The following is a 23,680-nucleotide window of genomic DNA, read 5'->3' on the forward strand; positions in this document are numbered from 1 at the left end:
CTTTTAGAGTTTTGACTAGTCAAAAACTCTAAAAGGGGTGTTTGGTAAAAGAGAGTTTTAAAGAGAGTTTTGGAATGAAAACTCTCAAAATGAAAAGCTCCTATTAGGAGCTTTTTCTTTAGAGGATTAGGTAGAAATATGTTTAATGACCTTTTTGCCCTTAATAATAATACTACACATATCTATTAAAATGTCTATAAATGTCATATTACACAAAAAATGACAATAAGCTTTTAGTAACTAGCTAATTTTTACCAAACACATTTATAAAAAAAACTGTCAAATCAGCAGTCAAATCTGCTGAACAAAAAGTTAAAACTCTAAGAACAAACTCTAAACTCTAATAGCTAAACTCTAAACTCTATTTGCCAAACCGGGCCGAAACGGATGTCCTATATAAAAAGTAGTTAAAACCAAAATTTGCATATCGATATTATACAACACCTGCCCAACCCTCAAGTTTATGACCCTCGAGTTCATACTTACATACGGAATTCTGATGCTCGAATTGTTCTTCAAAGCTCGTTCCAGGTTCCTTTTTTTCCCTAAGATGAATCTACTTGTTCTACTTCATGTGATTCTGATTATTCATGGATTGATTGTATGCGATTGTTATTGTTTGTTTCATAAATTCAACTTATGTTTTTCTTTATCTCATGTTATGTTTTTAGGGATAATTTACATGTTACAAACTAAATTCCAATTGTTGGTATTACTTCTTAATTCATGTTTGTTTCATAGAATCAAATGATAAAGAATATTTAGGTTACAATTAGTGGATGCGCACATTTTGTTCATTTCTTGTTGTTTGTTTCATCAAATCAATTTTTGGATCCCCTCTTGGTTAATTAAGGGCTTATAACAAGAATTAAAAAAATTGACTTGATGTTGCATTCTTCACACGGAGTATCGAATTCGATCGAAATCAAAGAAGAATATTTGGGTATGTAGATACTTCTTTCTGAAAATGCGCGGAATATTTGATTGAAATGGTAGCATAGCATAGTGGTGCCTGATCATTGTACTTGTGTATATAGATTTTAGACTTACAAGGGTGTTGGTTGCATTAAGATGTTTCGGTTCGAACGCTTGCTATGTCGTATGGGTTCCCGTTCTTCTCATATACTATGAGCTCCTTTTGGCTTTAGTTCACACATTGCTGTAATGATGCTGCTGTGTTGCTGTCCTAGTTTTGTAAAGGTTTGAGCAGAGCATTTTTGTGGTGGTGTATTTCCAAAGATGTTACCTAGGATAAAACGGGTTCACATTTGATTACTATATTCCTCAAATAAAGATTTTTATTCTCAAGTATAGGTTGCGACTGGGTTAGTGCATTAATTAGACTAGCTTGGTAAGGACTAGATTTATTCGTGAGAAAGGTGAAAGGAGGACATTGCTTACACTATGATTGCTATTTGCTACTAGCTGATCAGAGGTCAAGCGTTCTTCATCATAGTTATAGAGCTTTTAAGTTTTAAGTATGCTATTACCTAGCCTCTTCAGTCGAAGAGGAAGAAGGTCCGTGCTAAGCGTATAATTTTATATTTAGAAGACTCTGTCGAATTGCCACCTCCGTTCACTTGGTACGAATGTTTAAGTTTGTCTCTTGTTTTTTTAATAGACTAGCATAGGGAGGCAGAGGCACTTTTGGTAATAAACACTAGTTATTATGTTGGGGAGTAAGGCAAGTAGACTTTAAATACAGGAGATTAGGGAGAGAAAAGATCATGAAGAATATATTTGAGAGTTCAATTTAGTGGTTAGCTTTGGATTGTGTCAAGTCACTCGAAAATTTGACAATCTATCTTTATTTTCTGTAATTTCCAATTTTATCAATTAAAAATCATCTTCATCTTCTTTTATTCTATTGTCCGGATATCCAGTTCATTACAGTTTTTGTACAGTTTTATTGCAGTCTTACATTTCTTCTTCGAACATGAGTGGTAGAGGACGGAAGTTGCCTTCATGGATGATGAAATGTACTGCTACTGAGCAAGCAAGCAGTTCAGAGAGAAAAGAAGAAACCAACGAAAATGGTTTTGTAGAGCCTCATAGCAAAGCTGTTGAGCCCCAGAAGAAAGTTGAGGCAGATGAGACAGGGGTCCCATTGATTGAGAATACATGTAATGTGCTTAAAAAATGTGAAGCAAAAACAAGAAAAAGAAAGTCAAACAAGCTTGATGAAGGTCAAAGTGAAAGAGTACAAGAAGATGAATCGTGTTTTATTAAACCATGTAAAGGAACTAGAAGCAAAAGTAAGCCTGCTGAAGATCAAGTTGATGACTTCCTTGAAAGTCATATAGAGAAGAAATCTGATGGTATAGTGAGGAAAAGAGTTCGACACAATGCTCCTAGGAAGAAGCACACACAAAGTTCAACAAAGAAATTTCATAATGTAACAGCAGAATCCAGTCCAAGTGAAGATGACCTTACCGTGGAAGATCTAGTAAGCATTGCTGAAGAGGTGGGGTTCTTTGAGATGTTCATATAAATTATTTACGAAATGTTATTTTTTTTAGCAATACGCAAATCTAAATCAGTCACTGACTAGCAGTTGAAAAGAGATTATTTTGCTAGACCTTTGATTCATTTGGATACACTGGATTACAACAGCGTAATCAACAGGTCATTGTGTTTTAAGTAGGGAGGATCTGTGAAATAATCTCTTTCAACTGCTAGGTTAAGGTGTTTGTATAAAATAAAAACTGCTAGTAAGGTACAAAGGTTGGCTACATTTGAATTACTAACCCCCCCCCCCCTCTAAAAAAAGGGGAAAAAATAAAAATAAATGGTGGGTGGCAAGTGGCTTGCAGATTCAGACAGTGGTTTTGTATTATGTGATTGTTGATCTTATAGAAGGTTCGCGTTTGAATTTTGGTGTCAACTCTGAGTTATTATGTTTATATCATTTATCTGCAGTATGTGAAAGCTGACAGGGAAAAAGAGTATGAAAAGTCAAAGAATCTGGAACTTGAACCAAAGACCAAGCCTGTACTTAGGGAAGACTTTCAGATTGGTGCAGAGAAGGTTCTCACTTCTCGGACGGAAAAGAGATTGATCACTGATCAGCCACTCTCTTCAAATTCCTCCTTGACCAAGCCTTTATCTGGCCAAGGAAGCATCATGAATATGAGTACTACTGATGACCCTGCTCGAGATATGCTTGAATTGCTTTTGGGTCGCCGGCTAAAGAAGTTAGAAAATGTAGAGAGGAAGACTGATGCTATGACTGAGAAAATCACACAAGACTACGAGCTCAGTAAAAGGAGTCAAAATGACACTTTAACGGAAGTGGCCCCTGTGATGAAGAAGAAACTTAGTCTTAAAGACAAAGTAGCAAAATTCTTGGATGGAATAGTTGAGTAAGCTGAGCTTGAAAGACTACCAATTATACGGCACATAAAGCCCAGCTTCCGAGGTCTGTTGCTCTCTTTACACTATCTAGAATCTTAATTATCTTTTTTCCCCTTTTGTTTTGCCTAGAAGTCTAAGACTCAGGTCTTTCTGGTGCACATATTCTTAACAAGCTATGGACAAAGATATATATGAGGTCTTTCTGGCGCACATATTCCTAACAAGCTATGGACAGAGATATTTATGAAAATAATCGAGTCAAAGTAGAAAATACATTGAACCTTTAATTAGAGTGGTATGAGATTTGTTATAGTCCTTTTTATGGGGTCTTTGAGTAATTTACAGTCTAATAATGTTTTTTTAGGCCTGATTTTGCTAGAATTGAGAATATTGAATCGGAATAGGCAAAAGAAATTTAATTGGGAAAGGAAATAACTCTAATTTGTCAGGCTTATTGAGTTTCACAGATTGCTTCTTTTTTATTTTTACATCATTAAATGGAATTTCTGATTGCAACACTTCTTTTATAACTCTGTTAGTGGACTAGAACAACTGGTTTTTGTTATGATCAAGTCATAGATGAACTGACCATGATGACAACATAGTTTGGTTGCTGACTTTCACTGTGATTATTTATTTCTCCGTTTTTTGGAATTTGTGAGTCGTCTGAACATGATGTGCTTTAATGTTCGGGCCTCCTTGAACAAAGCATGTGAACTATCAGTTACAAGCATGAAAAATTGTTAAGCTTACAGAAGTTAGTAAAGGAAAAGTATTTGAGCAGTCCAACATTAGCTTGATTCCTTGTGTTTTTTTGTATCAGCATTTTGGATTAGTTGCAGCAATCTATTTCTCAGAGCCTAAAATGATGATGGCACCCTCAGCAGCATCAATGACCTTTGATCTGGAATTGAGACAAAAATATCTTTCCGGGGTTCAGGTATTTCTGGATGGGAACAGGTTCTTCAGTTGATTGACTGCTGCTTTCCGACTTTTTTGGTAAGTGGACTTTGCCTACTAGCAATTTCTTCAATGTGCAGTGAGGACAAGCCTCTTTAATAGCTAGACCATTTACTATAAGCTTTATCATACATGATAGAGTCGGTTATTGCAACTTGCTAAGAAAATCCAGATTGTTCAGGAAGAACTATCACTGTAGGAATGGAGACCGTGCAATAGAACAAAGGCGAACTGATCAATGAGATAGGCCAGCGTCACTATTCGTCTGTGCATTAGCAAAAGAAATGCAATGGCAGTTGTGGGTCAATCAAACAATTTTATGTTGCTATAAACGAAAGTTGCTCGGTTGAGGATCTCATGCGAAACTTTCGGAGAATAGGCTACTTGAGAAAAATCCTGTTGAGTTGATCTTCCTGCAGATCAGAGCTTTTCTGGCTTTCGAGATAGCTCAGCGGAATACACACTATACTTGAAAACACTTTGTGGAGCTTTTAAACTAGTGCTGTGCAATGCACGAACTGTAATTAACATTGATTGTATTCTACCTCTTAATTCTCAAGTAAACACTTCCTTATTTGTGATTAGAATGGGAGTAATATGTTGACTTAGTAATATAATATCCGAATCAATGAAAATGATTTAATCAAATTTCACACTTATAGTTGTATATGTCGAAAAATAAAATAATAATCCAGCTATTTGTCTTGTATATATACTTAGTTTTGTATAGGTCAATACAGGAAAGATGAATAATTATTGATATTGTTTTATTGTTTTAAACTTGTAATAACATTGATTATTGATATACCTAAGCTATTGGTAAGATATTCTTCATTTATCCTGTGAATATTGATCTAAATGTTTATTGTTTTTGGTTAAATTAAAGCATGAGTTTGTCTTATAAGAGACTGCTTATTTTTAAATTGAAATTAGGTAATGATAAGCCAACAAAATTGACCCAACAGAATTTACTCGATTCAAACTCGAATTTGTATGATTTGGGAGTATAATTGAAATTGATATCTTATATGGAAAAACCAATTGTAAATTGACCGTAAATCATCTGTGGCTGATTTGACGTGAGCTGTCTTGAAACTCATGTATATGAAAAACTAGTAATTTGTTTAGACTCAAACTCTAATATTTATTTTATCAATCAATAATTCAATTTGCTCACCTCAATTTAGCTGGGGCAATATGTGTTGTAAGATTAGGAAGCTAAAAGGCATGGTCTCGTGAACTATCTTATGGATTTCGCTTTAAGAAGTAGTTACATAATATTAATGTTTTTTTGAACGGAAAGAAATGATGTCATTAATAATAGCATACTCGAACATAACTCTAACTCCACCACTTCAAGCTTGACGCGAGTAATGTATTTCGATGTCCTTGCATCTTTCTAAGTGGATTTTAATGTTAAATCATTCTAAGTAGATATATTATGGATTTTTATTACTTAAAAGGGGGCAATAAATTATTCTTCCTTTCAATGTTATGAACAATGATCAAAATCCGGTTCTTGGTGTTCTTCAAGAAAATATATAATGTTTTTAAATATTTATCAAAAGACATTAACATCAAAAATATGCATTAGAAAGTGCGAAGAATTATTATTAGAACTAAGAAAAGACGGATAAAATTCGTTTTTTTTTTTTTTGTAAAAAGCTACTTAAGGGGAGACTATGTCAATAGAAAGTATTGCCACATATTAAGGAAATATTTGTGGCCAAAATGAGTAAAAGAACATTAACAAAAATTGACAATATTCATTGACATGGGAAAAACTTGGATTTGAAGATTAGAACAGCCAAAATGATTCTTGCTGTGCTAATCACTAACCCCCAAGGCAACATATTAGTTGAGAGGTATATTTTTCTTCATGTATCATCAGAGAAGTTCTTTTCCCTTCACTAAACAGGAGGAATTTGTCTAAATATTTCAGTAGTAAGTAGTATCATAAAAGCATGTATAGTAATACTTCCTCCGATCTGAAATAAGTGTTACATAAAATTGTCGTATTTTCAACTAATAATGTGACGACTAAATCCGATCAAAATTTGTTCTTGTTAAGATTTGAAATGCTAACTTGAATGTCTATGTTGATAGATTTAATGGGGTGCCATCAGAAGAACGTCTGCATTGGCGTTCTTTCCTACTTAATCTTGGGGAAACAAATCTCAATGGTGTCAAAACTGAAGAACATTTTGTTGCACATCACAAGTTTGTACTTTCTCTTCCCATCTTTTCTTATTTGGCCATTAATAATATTTATACTCTTTATTCTTCTTGATAAGTCTGTGAGGATTTGATTGGTGTCTTTGTAGTAATATAAACTAGTCTTGTTTCAAATATGGGAATGTGTTCCAGTATTTGATTCGGCTATTTAAGGAAAAAGTTGCGTGATTTTGGGTGAAATGATGTGTCATAAACGCGTAGTATCCTTACCCATGTCACATAGCTGAGTTTCCGACAAGAGTACCCGACGTAAAATGAAGAATCTGAGTGATCTAGTCTCACTTGCCTTATCATTATGTCAGTAGTTGTCTAGTTGACATGTTATTCTCTTCGTTCAACAATTCCCTTGTAGGAAATACTTGTTCATATCATTTTCTGGTGCAATGATTGTTTACTACTCTGTATTTGTAATCTTGCAGAACTAAGTATTGACATAAGTTTAATTTTTAACTGATCAATTAGCATGTCTGCCAATTTTCAGATCAGTGTATATCGTTTACACATTATTTGGAGATGTGAGCATCTTTGCTGTTGGCAAGGATGCATATGATGAACTCGCCCGTAAGCCATCAGCAAGCATACTACTTCATATCTTTGTGAAATTTTGCCTGTCTGATTAATAAACTCTACATTGCTTACAGGAGGTGATATGATTAACTCACATTGTTCTTTTTTTCTCTACAGTTTCAGAAGTTATCAGTACCATTACAACATCTATTAAGGATATATGTGGAAAACCTCCATCTGAGCGCCGATTTCTTGACAAGTATGGGAGAATATGTATGTACCTCGACGAGATCTTCTGGAAGGTAATATATGTTCATTGAAGATCTTTTCTGTCCAACCAAACAGTGTCTTATCGTCTTACATATGTTTGCCTTTTGGGGTATTCGTGTTTATGGTTAGAAATTAAACGAATGGAAATCGGAGATTTCATACTCATGCTAATGCTAGTAACTACACTCTCTTCTGTTTTGCAGGGTCTGATGGAAAACAATGACAAGGATAGAATTAAGAGGCTAGCCAGGTTGAAAACTCCCACTGAATTGTGAAGACAGAAGAGAAGAAATCATCCTCTCATTTTGAAGTTCTTTTATGCCAAGCCAAGTATATATGTTTTCGAGTTTCTGTTATTCGTCTTAACAGCTAATTTAAGGTTTGTTTGGTTGCATGGAAATATTTTCAATGGAAAGTGATTTAATTTCGTTAAAAAGTCGGAGAGAAGGAATATTGGAAATGGGGGTAAGGGAGAGGATGGATGGAATGAGATAAAGAGAAAGTTTAGAACTATGGAGGAAAAAGTGGCAATCCTTCTTAAAGAAATTTTCATATATAGAACTAAATTTTACCCTAGAAAAACCATCAAATTTCATCTTTTAAAACCAAATAAAGGACAATGGATCAACCACTTTTCTAGAAAAATATTTTCCTCAAACCACCACACTTTAGGAATGTTTGTATAATGATATGAAAACTATCTTTATAGCTTGAAGAACTTTCTATAATGGCCATAGTTAGGGTGCATTTTCTAATTTTCTCCACCTGAACTAATCCGAAATGAACTTGTTAGACCTAAATGCACCCATCCGCCCTTATTTCACCTTATGTTTACACCTGATTGAACATGCATCATGAAACTTATTAAGGTGAAGAGAAGTAGAGAACACGCCATTCCTTTTCCAGGTAAACAAACAGTTAGCAAGAAGGCAATTGAGTAATCAACAATCTCAGATTACAGAAATTCTGATCTTCTCTTTTCTACTTGCTGCTTGAAATCTTGAATATAAAAAGTTTTCTTTTGAATGAGCTAAGAACCGATAGAATGAACTCGAAAATTCTGTATTATGAAGTTTGTACCACATATCCATCTATTTTTTCTGCAAGTCCGCCTGAATCACTTTACCTATTACTGTATTCTTTGTCATTACTATCAGGCTGCCAGCATTTTGTGGGCTTAATACCATTTGAACACCCTGTTCTAATATCCCACAAGCACTCATGTGGAAACAATCTATCGCAATTCGTAGTAGTCAAAACATTAAACAAACTGATCAACATTGCAGAAGCATGTTTGTGTCTAATTCTTCCAGTACTCACATATTCGTAGTGCAGGGTAAAGAATCAACTGTTTGCAGCTTAATGAAGCTAGCCAGGTCAAAACAATGGATACAAACTGCTTACACAAACAGAAACAGATGATAGAAATGGTGATTCTATGAATATACTGCAATCATACACATTGTTAACATACGGAGAAAAATGCACTCCGGCATACAATAATGCAATATCCCAATAAGGAAAGAGATCTTGCTCTATAAACCAAATGAACATAAATCAAAACAGTGAAAATGATAATCTGAAATGCATCAGAAAGGGGAAAACACAAATATTTCAACATAAAATCTCAAAGTTAACAAGATACAGGTTCGAAACTGCAGAGTTCTATACCTGGCAATGAGGAGTGCAAATCTATTTTCTCTTTCTTTGATTTAGTTGTTCCGGTCACTCTTCTTCCATACACCACCTCTGAAACCAATTCCCTCTATTGGGAAGGCTATCAATTCGGGAGACCAACAAGCGTGCACGGTTTTTAAGGATGGCATTACTCCTTGAATCATCTCCCATTCTACATTCAGATTAGACAGTGAATCCAGCTTCAAGCCCTCAATTCTCCAAGAAGTTTCATCATTTCCCCAGAAACCTCTGCTCAACTGTCTTAGGTTTCCTCCGCATAGTGAAAGGTATCTGAGCATAGGCAGAGAAACCGGGTTAAGCCATTTTGGGCTGATTTTTCCGGGGTAAAATTTAAGAGACAACTCGTGTAGCTGTGAGGGTGGGCAGACTTTCTCAAGTTTAGATATGAGTTTATCACTCTCAAAGCTGTTAAAACAACTTATTGTCAAAATCTGCATCTTTCTTAAGCCAGTCAAGGCATCAGTCTCAGCATCATCGATTTCATCAGCTCGAGTCAGTTGCAGTTCCAGTATCCTCAGATCACTTAAGTTTCTCAACTCAGAGATTCTAGAACCTTCGCTTTCCAGCCTAGCTGGCTTGAATCCTAACAGCACTTGAAGATGTGATAGCATCCCCAAGCCTCTTGGCAGGAGCTCAAGGGACCCACAATGACTCACGTCTAGCACCACTAGGTTCTTGAAAGTCATGACAAAAGCAGGAAGGGATCTTAGACTCTGACAGTAACTTAAATCCAATATCTGAAGGTTATGAAGTTTCTCTAATGTTTGAGGAACTTGAGTCAATGGGTGGGTGTTGCTTAAGTTGAAGCATGTCAAGTGTTTTAACCCGCCAACCTTGCACAGTAGGTCGGCAAGAAGCACTCCAAAGATAGATTTCGACAAATCCAGCACTCGCAGGTACCGAAAATCACACAACTTATTCCCAATACATGTAGCAATTTTGTTCACTTCACCACTTTTGGAGGTGGATACCAATGCCCGCATTTTTTTGCTCGTAACCATCTGCTTTTCCTCCATGTCTGTGGTAAGCCCCAGATGACGACAATGAGCAGCACTTAATCCAGAGAAGGCGTCATCAGCTGCAATCTTGATTACCTGATCTCGGACCATATCATGGACTTTGCAAGTAGATATTTTTCCATTATAATCCCACTCGACCACTTCAACTAAGCACCTATTAGTTAAACCAGAGAAGCAATCCTCACTAGCTTCAGTTGCTAGCCTACCATTTCTCACAGGCACAAACCCTTCCCCAATCCACCATCGGACTAATTGGTCTTTACTAATTTCACAGTCTTCAGGATAAATGGAAAGGGAGAGGAAGCAAGATTTCAAGTAAGGTGGGAGCTCATCATAGCTACACTGCAAGGAAGCCATGACAGAGTTGTCTTCAACACCCAATTCATCCCGGAAATGATCTGCAATCCTTCTCCACTCGTGATAGTATGGTGGCTTGCATAGCATCATTCCTCCAACTGCCTTGATTGCCAGTGGAAGGCCTCTGCATTTGGAGACAATCTCCTTACCAACGCTCTCAAGTTCAGTCGATGTACATTCACCATGTGTTTCTGCAAAAGCTACATTGCAGAAAAGTGACCAACTGTGACCCTCATTCAAGACTTGGGGCCGATGAATTCTTGCTTCCTGCACTCTCATTTTTCTAGTAACTTCCTCGATTCTAGAGGTCACAATAATACAACTCCCATTTCCTTTTGGTAAACCCTCATAAATTCTCACCCACCATGAAGTATCCTCACTCCATACATCGTCCAACACAATCAGAAACCTCTTGCCTAAAAGGTATTGGTTTATCCTCCTTAGTAAATCACCATGATTATCCCCAATGTTAGTGTCTCCGAGGTATCTCAAGATGCTCCTCATTATCTGCTCTTCATTAAACTTCTGAGATACAGAGACCCAAATTCTCTTCTCAAACCGAAGATCAATGTCCTTGTCGTTAAAGACCGTTTGAGCAACAGTGGTTTTCCCCAGTCCACCCATACCCACAACTCCAATGGATAGTATGCCACTGCTATCTGATTGGGATAACCAATCTTTGAGTTTTCTTGTATCGCGTTCTAATCCAACCACCTGGGTGTGATCGTAGACGGGAGAACTCCATCTGGGTGGTCCCTCTTCTTCTACATTACCATGGACAGGTTGAAGAGGCCCAAGAAAAGATGAGATGTTATTTTTAATGCTATTGATCTTTTCATTGATTTCACCAATTCTTTTCCCCATTTGGTATTTGGCTGGAACCTTTGTAGGAGAATAGTCTTCAAGAAGTTTTCCAGAACTATTTGACAAAAGCTGGCAATCTGCAAGTATGTCTTCAGCTTCATATACCAGCTCACGCATGTCGGCCAGAGTGCATTTTAGAGACTCATCTTTCCTTTTGAGCCTCTCGGCGTCTTTAAAGAAGCTTTGCATGTATTTGAGATCATTTTGTAGCTTCTTAAACTGATCTTTGAAACCAAGTAAAACACCACCCTCCTGAACAAGGACATTGAAAAGTTTTTCCAAAAACACAGTGACCACTGCGTCCACCATATTCTACTCCAGAACTGTCCTGATTCAATGAAACAATTAGTCAGTTCAAAAACACGATAGAACATCAGAAAAAGGTGCCTATAAAGAGCAAATCCTGGGTGAGACAACCTCACATTAGCTTATGGCAAAGCATCAAAAGTTACCCCCAAAACTATCTCCTCAAAAAAAAAAAAAGAGCAAAGCTTCACCCCAGACTCACAATACTTTGTATCATCTCATAGAGATCTTTCCCTCTTTCTCGATTCAATCATTAATACAGCAGCTTCATAGATATATATCATATGGCTAAAGTGATCTCCTAGATTATCAAAAGAAATTACTCTATTTAGTCAAATTTTAGGTAGCTAAGCAAGAGACGAGGTTGTGATCTGACAAGTTTATTATGAGGAGAGAGAAACAATATGATTTGATTAAGGTGTGTTCAATAATGAACGATGACTACAATATATATAGGAGTACATAGAAACTCCTATCTGGAAACCATCTCCAGATAATATTTCCCTAAGATAATTAATATCCTAACTACTAACCTATCCTAAAGATATTTATCATATCTTTAGTATCCTAATATATCTCTAACATGATCCCCTCCCTACACACACAATGAAGTTACGAAAAATCCCCTTTAAGGGACAAATTTTTAGCAAAAAGCCATACTCTTCTCAAATATCCAAATTCAACAAAATGGCGAAATTTACTATTTTGGAGCCTCTTCTCCCCCTAGTGCAAAAGAATCCATATACCCAAAATACCAAAATTTGTGCAATTGGCAAGATTGCAAGAAACAACTCAAAGGTTAAGACTATCCTAAGGACTAAGAAAGCAGAAAGTGAAAAAAATGCAGATTTATATACTCTTCAAAAAGAATTAAGCCGATAAAGACGACATCATCTGCTTTCAAACAAACATAGAAAGAACACAAATCCATTTGAAACAAATTCATCCTTGTGACAATTCATGTTAAGTAGAAGTTCAAAAACTAACTAATTTTCATTACAACAAAGACAGAAGATAATCATTTCAAAATTCTTCAATTTGAATTGTAACAGGATCAAATTAGATGTCTCTTTTAATTCTTCAACAGTCAACACTATAAAATTACTTGATGAGAAACAAAAGATGGAATAATTGGAAAATGGTTTAAACATACTTTAGTTATATCTCTGGAAAAATTATGAACTAAGCTTACATTTATAACATATTGAACATCTCACTATCAGTAAAATTCTGCAAAAATAATACTCTTTTTCAGCCATTTCCACACACAATCAACTTACTATTTACTTATCTTTTGGTGAAACAATAATCTAACTTTACAAAGGCACAATTTCATCAAAAACCCATAATTTATGAATGGAAGAAGAGAGAGATAAAGAGAAAGAGAAAGAGAAAGAGAAAGAGAGAGCTTACAGTGATGAGGGAATCTTGAAGTTGGATGATGATAAGAGGTTGATGATGACTTCAAATTAATCATTGTAAATAAGTGGGAACTAGGAAATGGAGGATTAGTTGACTTTTGACTATTCAAACCTTTGAAGAGTATCCATAAACAATTGGAGTAACACTCTTCACTCTATAACGAGTTTAATTCTATTTGTACTCACTCTGTTCTTTTTAATTTATCCACCTCATTTTAGCGGAGATCCAAAGAGTAAATACAAAAGTATAAAAGAGAAATTGAAAATGAAAGAATAAAATTAAAAAATGCATTAAAATATTAAAAAGTGAATGACATGTATGGAAAAAGAGGAGAAATTAGATTATCCCACGCGTCAGAAGTTCGTTGGGCTTGCTCATGCGTTGAGATGCAAATCTTGCCTTTGGTTCGTTGTTCATATTGTGATCGTCATTTGCTTCTCCTACCACATCCGTCAATCACCAGAGTTTTGATTTCACCAACACATTCATCAACTAGCGGCGCGCTACTTCTTAGGCGACTTTTTATTAGCTTTGCTTATATCTGTTTTTTAGGGCATGTAAGAGTTCATAAAGCTCCTTTAGGCTTTATTTTGTTCTTTGTGTTGTTGTTTTAGTAATAGGTTATACTATTTAATCAATGCACCTTTTCCCGATGTAAAAAAAAAATAAAAAATAAATATTTTACAAGGATTATGTATAAAGTATGGAAATATTGCATGTGGTTGGCAATAACAATTATGTATTCTCCCTATACTGTACAATACTACTTTGTTTCCTTAGAAATATAGACAAGTGGCATGCAAAAGAAGTGCCAAACGTGGATTTATAGGTTAATCTATTTAGCTTTATATCTTTAGATAGTTAATTTCACTATTATAGCTTGGTTACAATGAGTGTATTGGTAGGTCATCCCACATTGGAAGTTGAAAAAATCATAACAAAACCTCTTCCTGATATAGAGTAGATACCTCAACCTAATAATTTTTTTTGGATATGACTATGATCCTACAACACATTAAAATCTTACGAGATAAAGCGGATAGAGCAATCCCTTTATGATATTTTGAAGTTTAAAAATAAACTTAATCAATCCTAAAAATGAAAAAACATAACCTAGAAAATTAAATAAAAAGAAAAATTTATCAACAATATATAAATGATTTTAAGTAAAACTCCAGAATCTTTGGAACTTCATCAATGACATTCGTTTCAATCTCCCCCACATTTCGCTTCATTATTTTTGCCATGAGCCTTATAATTCGAGCCACATATGAGCGAGACTATATCCTTGGAAGTTTGTGACACCTCAGAACTATATTTTATCGTCGGCTTTAGTTAAAACTTAAACGAGAAAAGTTACAAAAAAACTAGTGTAATAGAAAAAGAATCGTGTTTTTCGATGTACTAAGAAGTTTTTTTCTTGGAAAGTGTGATTAGAGATGGCCATGGGTCGGGATAGCACATGGATCGGCCTGGTCCGTCACGGCTTGGGTCCGGCCCGACCTAGTCCATTGTTCGCTACGTGGGGCGTGGGCCTACCACGATCAAGAAATTTTATTTTAGACCAGGTCCGACATAAGCCCGCTCATATGGCCCAGGGAGTCAAAAATCTCTTTCTATTTGTTTTTTAGTCGAAAACTACCAAGAATAAAAAATAAAATAAAACAAGGGTCAGGCCGTGGAAAAAATTTGCAAATTTCATGCTCGGTCCGCCATTTTCCTAAATTCGCGACTCGGACCCGTGAACAGGCCCGACCCATGCCCATGTCTATGTGTGATAGGGGATTTTGTTTTTCAATGTAATTTTTTTCTAATGTTATAAATTGGTATAATTTGAGACCTAAATTTAGATTCAACATCAATGTCGTTGTAATCAATATTATACCCTTAACAAAAGAATACAATAAATTTTCCAAGAGGTATTAACAATGTAAATAAGTCAAAAAGTTTATACTCTATATATTTATTATTCAATTGTGATTTAATGTTCATTAGTATCATGTTAGGTTTTATATTTTATTTATAATGTAGTACTCAACTTTGTTGATTACGTGGTTTTATATGTGTCGATCATGATTGTGTCTTATTGATCCTGTAATGACCCATTTGGTGAGCAGTTGTATAGGATCAATAAAGCATCAACCAATCCAGGTTTAAAGATGATGCATCATTGCGTGTCTGGAAACAGTGGAGCGCTTGTGCTTAGACTATTTTATATTTTAAATAATTTTGGTTAATATGTTGTGGTTGACTTTTAAGTTGGTTTGACTTTTGGTTTGGTTTTGGAGTTGACTTGATGATTGACTAAGTTTTTATATCTGTTTGGTTAATATGTTGTGGTTGACTTCTAAGTTTGTTTGACTTTTGGTTTGGTTTTGGAGTTGATTTTACGATTGACTAAGCTATTTATATTTTCAAAGCTATTTATTTACTTAACTAACTTAAGTTGCAAATTTTTAAATATGCTGATACGTTGTCACACGGGCGATAGTATTTTGATAATTCTTTAAATTTTATGTGAAAAAGGGATTTTATAAGAGAACTGTCGGGTTGTTAGAATTGTACCCTTGAGTTGTATATATAACCCTTTGCTCCTTCAATGAGATATTTGATACATTATTCTCTACAGTTTATCTTCCCTTGTTTCCTTCTTTCTCTATTTCCCCCTCAATACTGGTTTTGGACATATGTATAGATTTTCATTTGTGAACCGTTAGTACACACAATTTTAAATGCCGAGCCAACCTCAGCAATAGATCTCTTTGTTTCAAATGCACCGTGTTAGTGCGACCTACAAAATCGTCTTTTAAGACCTTCATTTCAGTAGTGACTCCTTCTAAACTCATAATTCGAATTTACCCACTATTCACTCAGGTGTATCTAGAGCATGATACATCCCCACATATCTTTATCCATCATAGACTCTACACACAAGCACATAAATGGAGAATATAAAATACCATATACATACACTCAAGTTAGGGCTGGCAATGGATCGGGTTGGGTCAAAATCAGGTTAGGTTGGCGGGTTGAGAACCCCTTGACCCAACTTGACCTGTTAACTTAAATGGGTTGAAATTTACAACCCAACCCAACCTTATGATAAACGGGTCAACCTTCAGGTCGACCCGTTTAATTTTTTTTTTCGTTTTTTTTCTAGAAAAAAATAAATAAAAACAACATAATTTATTTGCAAATAACAGTAGGCAGCAAATTAAAATTAAGTCATTACATAACCATATGATAATATTGTTCAAAATCAACACAAATGTTCAGCCCAATTTTTTTGGGCTGAAATCTGAATTGACTTAGGTATTTTTTTTACCTTGTTTTTTCATAAATGGGTTAGGTGGGTCAAAATCAGGTTGTGACCCAACCCATTTAATTAAACGGGCTGGGTCAAGTTGACCCATTTAAGTAAACGGGCTCAAATATTTGACCCAACCCATTATTAATGGGTTGGGTTTGGGTCGGGTTGGCGTGTTGGGTAATATTTTGCCAGCTCTAACTCAAGTGCACGATACAAATTGTATTAAACTTTTCGATCTCCATTAATTATTCTTCACCGAGTTCACTCATCATATACTCAAGTGTACCATGCATCTCTATTCTATATGGGAAGAGGGGGTAGGACACCAAAATATTAGAAATCTCATTTTACCCTCATAACATCTCTATTATAACTACTTTCTGTAATGAAAAAATAAAAAAGAAAACTACCTAATTAATTTAAAAAATAAAAAATATTACAAAAAGAAAACCATCAAGAATTTAAATATTCCTAATTTATTAAAAATAATTAATAATTAATTTAATTTTTTTCATCTCCTAAAAAAATAATTTTGTACGTATGTTCGCACGCATCGCGTGCATATAAAAACTAGTCAAACATAATAATATTGGATGTACAATGCTCACGATGTTAAAAAAATATGAGTGGCGCGTAATTTTGAACCCTCTTCCCGCCCAAACTCATAGAAGAAAGTTAACTTTCTTTTACGCCATTTTCAATTTTTCTATCCAAAATTCCGCATTTCCCAGTTTTCCGCTTGAATTTCGTATGATCACATCATAAATTCATAGCATCAGATGCTGCGTACTCTTCCACTCTTCAACCCACTCTTAAAGTTCGTCTGCAATTTTTGTTTTTCAATTTAGTAATCTCCTTTTTGTGCTGAATTCACCTTTTTTTGTGTGTTTTGCAAACCCTAACCCTAATTCAAATTTGTACAAAATTTCAGCTGTTTTACGCATCAGGTAATTGCAACACGAACATCAATTCGTTATATCAGTCTGAAATTTCAGCGGAATTGCTCAATTACTGCTACAAAAATGGAGAATGATCATTCGAAGAAAGATGAGATTTCAAACCCTAATTCTGAATTCAAGTCAAGAGGTGCTTTGGTGGTATTAGAAGGGTTAGATCGAAGTGGAAAGAGCTCTCAATGTGGCGAGCTTCTCACTCATTTGCTAAATGTTGGGTATTCTGCTGAATTATGGCGGTTTCCGGATCGAAATACCGCAGTTGGGAAGATGATTTCTGCTTATCTTTCCAATGAATCTAATTTGGATGATCGCACCATTCATCTATTGTTCAGTGCTAATCGATGGGAGAAAAGGTACTTTCTTTTTTGTTTCTTTTTCCTCCTTTTTTTGGTGTTGCACTCTATATGTTTGATGAAATGTCTAGCTGAAAAAAGTTCCTCTTGAAGTTGTTTATTTTAACTTTTGGGCATGTTCTACCCGGCTGAGGAATTATTGTTGCCGTGTCTATTTTTTCGTGCATCGAACTTGTGGGAGGTTTGATTAATTGTTGATATTGTATTTTTCGATGTCAGGTCGTTGATGGAAGATAAGTTGAAAGCAGGGATTACTCTCATTGTTGATCGTTATTCGTACTCTGGTGTGGCTTTCTCATCAGCCAAAGGCCTTGACTTTGATTGGTGTAAGGTAAATTTGCTGTTACAAAATACTGTCTCAGTGACAGATTAATTTTCTATAAATTAAGTTACTATCTTCACCCTATATATCCTTCGATATGATTATCTGTGGAAATATATCCTTTTTGAGTAGTTGAATTTAGAAATTTAGAGTGCTTCAATGTGCATTTATATAAATACATACTTCCTCTTTTTTTATTTATTTAATTGTACCATTTTGTTTGTGGCACTATTCATCAACCAACTTCATTAAGCTATCTCACATCATTATATAAGAAAAAACATAGTCAAGTTGGGTCTTGTTAGATTCGACTCAATGCAAGGACTTCAAATATCAAATTTTACGCAATTAGAGATATTGACGTTCAAAGAAACGTCTCAGCATATGTGAAAAATGAAATGGTGCAACTAAAAAACATATAAAGCTATTATCTTCCTGCATGATCAGTATGGCTGCACCAAAGATATCTAGTAATATTTCCACATATTTGCTACCTTGCATTTGTTGGCAACTTGGTACTACAAAAGAGGACCTGAAGAATGCAAGTTTAATCAAGTATCGGAGAGGAGTGGTGAAATAAATGGCTTGGGATGAAAAGTCATTTGTGGTAAAAAAAGGCTTAGGTATCTTTGTGGATGCATCATATAGCTGTTCTAATGTGTCTTGTAATCCTGTAACTTTTGCACCATGTAAAGCATTTCGTTAAGACAAAGCAAGACTTATATGGGGAAGAGCTAGAATTAGACAGATATTGTGAACACATCTTCAGCTGCTCATATGTGATATACGTGGACTACCTCGAAAGGGTCATAGCAATGAACCAGACCCCTAAAGCACTCTTGCTGACTAGAATTCTCTTTTTGCAGGCACCAGAGAAGGGATTGCTAGCTCCGGACAAAGTCTTGTATCTTGATATTTCACCGGAGGTACTTTTTTCGTATGAAGATTTAATTCTTGATATTAGCTGCAAAAACATGGACTATAGAATCAAAAGTACTTATGACATGATTTAAGAACCATACCCTGTATTTGTTTGGGTTCCTTGAGATTTACAGAATCTACCATTTGTTTGATGAGAATTGAGATATACATGCAGTCTTTGAGACACAGGGCCATTCAATCAGATCATAGTTCCTTCATTTAAGTTGCCCTGGATTGTACAAATTAAGTAAAATACGTAAACACACAAAAAATGGTCATCTTACCACTGTCGTACAATCCATCTTATCATGTCAATAAAAAATGGTCATCTTACCACTGTCGTACAATCCATCTTATCATGTCAATAAAAAATGGTTATATACAACTTGGCAAATATTGTGCTTGAACATAATAAATATAGTACCTGAGTGTTATATTCTCTAATAACAGTTTAATTTCATTAAATCTTTAAATTGCTGGTTCAGAATATATCCTAAAATCTCTCTCAATTCTCAAATTGCAGAAAGCTGCAGAAAGAGGAGGCTATGGTGGTGAAAGATACGAACGTCTTGATTTTCAGAGGAAAGTGAGAGAGAAATATCAGGCTCTTCATGATTCCTCATGGCAGGTATACTTTATTAGATATATACACCTGATCCTGCCGCCGTCTTGGAATTATTGTCACCCATGTAATATGTACTGTCATTTCTTATAGACTCCAGCTTGCATTGTATGCCATTTTCACATCTAAGTAGTTCCGACATAGTTTTAAATATATCTCCCATTATGCCAACTGCAGAAGTATGCTTGTGCATTTCATTCTAATAAGGCTAAAATTTCATTGCGAGGCTAACTTTCTCTTCTAAAATTCCGTTTCTTTTAAACATTGGTTTCTGAAATTCGATCTTGTGGGATTAATGTTCAAAGTTACAGGCAGCTCCCATTTCTCTCTTCATTATGTCTCCATTTTCTCCTTTTTTTGTATACAATATTTTTTTTGTTTTTATTTTTAGGTTGGGGGGTGGGTTGTTGGTCTTATCTCTTTGCTGCAACGTAATAGACAGACAGGAAAAATTTAGTGCTTATAGACAATACCCTTTTCTTATTTATGTCTAGTGATAGCAAGCCAACTGACACTCTGTTTCCATTAGGACTATTTGGTTTTTGGGATGACACTTTCTTGATAGTATCTTCTAACCTGATCTCATCTGCCTTTAATACATGCCCTTTAACTACTTTCTATGAGTTTGTTGCTACTGTTCTTCTAACTCTGCTTGTCATCAAAGTCCGTATTCGCCACCATCCAGACTTTTATATGATGCTAAATGATAATAGATTATCGACGCGTGCTTGCCAATGGAAGAAGTCCAGAAGCAGCTCAGAGAACATGTGCTCAACTGTGTCTCGACATGTCAAAATGGAAAGCCTCTCTCTCAACTCTGGTTACATTAGGTAGGCGTTGCTTGCCTGTTTATGTCCAACTGCAAGCCCTTGGCTATTTCCTTGCGTGGAAGAAGTTGTATACTAAAGTCAATAGATATATTATGCTGTACTTGTAGTCTTAGATGTCATTGTTCTACCATATTTCGAACTCTTTAGCTTAGATGTTTGTTTCCACTTTTCCCCTTGTTTCTGGCTTAAAGTTACAAATAGATGAAGTTACAACTCTATCAACTTTGTAAAAGGTACATTTGTTTACTGTTTTAGATATGTTAAACTTGTTCATGTGCAGAAAACTACGCATACTTCTATCATGTTTGATCTATAGACATCACAAGGTGCAACGATGAATATATGAAAGATCGCGTATTATTATGGAGGCTGACTGCCGAGCCCACCAACTACATTGCATTGCCGGCTATCCGATTGTGCAATTTATCCTTAGGTTTACTTATACTTTCTAATGCTCCTAGGAACACCATGTTCCTTCTCGCATATGAAAAGGTCATATACTTGTATACTAGCAGGTGACCTTTTATGATGGCATAGACAACACTTTTAGATTAGCTAGGGTTTAACATATAAGATAAGAGAGGACAGTATATAAAGATAGGTTATTAAGTAGTAAATCACTGATTGATGAGTAACATGTGTCTAATTGGTGAAGAAGTGAAGTGTATCACATGGAATAGTTACCATCAACTTGATGATCAATGACACACCATTTAGTAAGGTTGATGATACTTGATGTCGAACCAAATCAACACGTATGTCACTTGACTTGTGTTGAAAAATGATTCAAGAACCTCCTTTGTACACTGAATTATCCGTCAGAGCATTAGTAGCGATATGTTTTTAGAACTAGCTTACAATTAAGTATACTGTATAAGTTGGAGCTTGTTGGCCCCATAGCAACTTTACAATTGTTTCTCATGACATGTGGAACTTACCAAAATTACAAGTGTTTATGGCTTTCTTTTGAGAGAGTTTATAGTTTGAAAATTTGATGTGACAAACGAGGCTACAAACAAGTTTGTAGCTTTTCATTGTAGTTGCTCTCATTTGTTTAGCATTGTAAATAGAATAATAAATTCGCCCCAAGAATATGTTTCACGACAAGAATATATTTCACGACAAGAATAAGTTTACTGTACTTATTGAGCAATGCATCAATTTGTGAACTTACAATTTACGGACACACATACCTAGGGGGTTGTTCAGAGTACGGTTTGGACCGCACCAAATTGTTTTCTCGCGGTTTGGGTTGGTTTGCGGTTATGATTTCAAGCAAACCGCGGTTTACGATTTGGGTTGAGTTTTAATTTTTGAAAACCAAAACTACACTGCAAACCGCAATTTTATATGAATTTTTTCAAATACACTTGACAAGGTGGCATTAGTATACAACTGAAAAAAAGAAGTTTGAGGTAAAGAACTTGAACACTTTTGATAAATTATTATTTATGTTTAATTACGAAGTTAACTTCATATTTAATTGGACTTTTATTAACAAGTTTTTTTTACTCTTAGATTACAAAATTAATGTCGCGGAGGAAAAATGGTTAAACTGCAAATCAAACCGCACCAAACCGTTTTGTGCGGTTCGGTTTTAGATAAATGTGCAGTACAATTTGGGTTGGAAAAATGTTAAATCGTATATTTACGATTTGGATTGGGTTACATCTCAAATCGTATCAACCCAAACCGCGAACACCTATCAATATCAAATATGCATCTGTTAATGTTAGAACGGTTGAGATACAACTGTTCTTTTAAAATTCATGAAAAGTTAGGGTCATTGATGAAAAATTCATGACTTGTTTATTAGCTTTTGGCTTTTTCACATTTTCTTATAATACCTGTTTGTGACCTGTAAGAAAATTCATTGTAACACGTAACACAAGTAACCTACTAAATAAGTCACAAACAGGTTAAAACTCAATAGCAGAAAACAGACATATAAGCTTAACTTAATCAGAGATAATCAAAAGGTAGACTTATAACGGAAAGACCGCAAATGTTGACTTATTTAAAACAATTTTTCCTTATTTTTATCATTACACAATTTCCATACTATTATCCATGATTATTAAAAATCAATAAAATTTCCCACCCAATATTTTGAATTATTATCCATAATATTTTCCTATATTATCCACATTAGAGTGTGAGTATTAAAAATGAAATAAAATTAAAATAACTAAAGTAGAACTTCAGCCAAAACAAAGTACAGCAACTCAGCACCTTTAATTTCAGAAAAAAAAATACGGCAACTCTTTCATGTTCTATAGTAGAAGTACAAGTACAAGTTTGCTCTTTTTTTCTGTCCTCTTAACATTAATTAATCATTTGGTGTTTGTTTGGTTGTCTTCTCACATTTGTTATACTCTCACTCTTTCAAGGATGGCCATGTCTTCAACCAGTAATTAACTTCTCATCTCTCTTATTTCAGTGTGTCCTAATTAATATGTACTTGAATTATTGCATGCCTTTATTTATTTATATTATAATGATCATATAGGGTAATACATATGATTATGATAATCATAACCTTAACCAGTTTAATTAGTCACAATAAACTATGCATGTATTTGACGGATAAAACTTGGTTGACCCAATGAGTGAATTACCCACTACATACTGATAGAATTTAATATGGAGTGAAATCCGACTCAATATTAAGAATTATATTTTAGTGATCTAGTAGAAGCGGGTAAACTACCCAATGAGTAGATGTAATTATGTCCTGGACATTAATTATTCATAAAGTACAGAAGTGTTGTGTCTAATATCTACATTAGTATATAATTTAACAACTATGTTTGCTGACATCTTTCTTGTAAAATTGTATACCTTTCTTTCTTGATCATGTTTACAATCATTTGCAAGCATAAGCTTATTGTTCAAATCTTGTTTGCTGTCTTCATGTCCATGAAAGTTTGAGGATCATATTACTCTGTCCTAGGCATTTTCTAGTTTTAACAGAATGATAAAAGCTGTTGTAAATCTGATCTGAAGCAAAATTACTTGTTATGTACTGTGGATATAAATGGTGATAGTAATGAGGACTTGTGTTATGATATAAACGATCTCTTACGACCTGTTTGGTAGGCGTAAATAAGTACTTCCTTCGATTCGTTTTAAATGCAACAAAGGGGTATTATTTGTGAGATATAAAATATTCATTTGTCGCATTTAAAACGAAACAGAGGATATAGAAATATTGATATTTTTGTAGGTAATTTTGTGGAGATTTTTTCTTAATTATGTCCATATTATGCGTTATCCATATATATGTACCTCTTTTTCTTCGTAAATTTTCATTAGCACATGACCTTTACCACTTTGGGGGGTGAACAACTTGATCATTTGAATTTCAGGTATAG

The 23,680-nt window shown here is 34.8% G+C and overlaps 4 protein-coding genes across 8 annotated transcripts; 3 read left to right on the plus strand and 1 right to left on the minus strand.

The window, feature by feature from the left end:
* Positions 1-435: 435 nt before the first annotated feature.
* LOC104902629 (hypothetical protein) lies at positions 436-5,137 on the plus strand. The gene is made up of 4 exons (XM_010690472.3): positions 436-531; positions 1,916-2,464; positions 2,920-3,418; positions 4,178-5,137. The coding sequence occupies exons 2-3, from the start codon at positions 1,937-1,939 to the stop codon at positions 3,364-3,366; spliced, it is 975 nt and encodes a 324-aa protein (XP_010688774.2). The 5' UTR covers positions 436-531; positions 1,916-1,936; the 3' UTR covers positions 3,367-3,418; positions 4,178-5,137.
* A 655-nt stretch (positions 5,138-5,792) lies between these two features.
* Positions 5,793-7,672, plus strand: LOC104902630 (hypothetical protein). The gene is made up of 5 exons (XM_010690473.4): positions 5,793-6,179; positions 6,421-6,534; positions 7,031-7,110; positions 7,234-7,358; positions 7,530-7,672. The coding sequence occupies exons 1-5, from the start codon at positions 6,127-6,129 to the stop codon at positions 7,599-7,601; spliced, it is 444 nt and encodes a 147-aa protein (XP_010688775.3). The 5' UTR covers positions 5,793-6,126; the 3' UTR covers positions 7,602-7,672.
* A 1,073-nt stretch (positions 7,673-8,745) lies between these two features.
* LOC104902631 (disease resistance RPP13-like protein 4) lies at positions 8,746-13,142 on the minus strand. Of its 5 annotated transcripts, none has more exons than XM_010690475.4 (2): positions 12,984-13,142; positions 8,746-11,587 (listed from the first exon to the last, which is right to left on the minus strand). In XM_010690475.4, the coding sequence occupies exon 2, from the start codon at positions 11,571-11,573 to the stop codon at positions 9,039-9,041; it is 2,535 nt and encodes an 844-aa protein (XP_010688777.1). In that variant the 5' UTR covers positions 11,574-11,587; positions 12,984-13,142; the 3' UTR covers positions 8,746-9,038. The 5 variants fall into 5 exon arrangements, with proteins under 5 accessions (XP_010688777.1, XP_010688776.1, XP_010688778.1 ...); XM_010690474.3 differs by having other exon boundaries at positions 8,746-11,592; positions 12,984-13,139; XM_010690476.4 differs by lacking the exon at positions 12,984-13,142 and adding an exon at positions 12,851-12,944 and having other exon boundaries at positions 8,746-11,592.
* A 3,752-nt stretch (positions 13,143-16,894) lies between these two features.
* On the plus strand, positions 16,895-20,593 carry LOC104902632 (thymidylate kinase). Its single transcript, XM_010690480.4, has 6 exons — positions 16,895-17,119; positions 17,234-17,611; positions 17,831-17,942; positions 18,800-18,859; positions 19,378-19,482; positions 20,190-20,593. The coding sequence occupies exons 1-6, from the start codon at positions 17,082-17,084 to the stop codon at positions 20,304-20,306; spliced, it is 810 nt and encodes a 269-aa protein (XP_010688782.2). The 5' UTR covers positions 16,895-17,081; the 3' UTR covers positions 20,307-20,593.
* Positions 20,594-23,680: the final 3,087 nt, after the last annotated feature.

Source organism: Beta vulgaris, chromosome 9 (genome assembly GCF_026745355.1).
Source record: "Beta vulgaris subsp. vulgaris cultivar EL10 chromosome 9, EL10.2, whole genome shotgun sequence".
NCBI lineage: Eukaryota > Viridiplantae > Streptophyta > Magnoliopsida > Caryophyllales > Amaranthaceae > Beta > Beta vulgaris.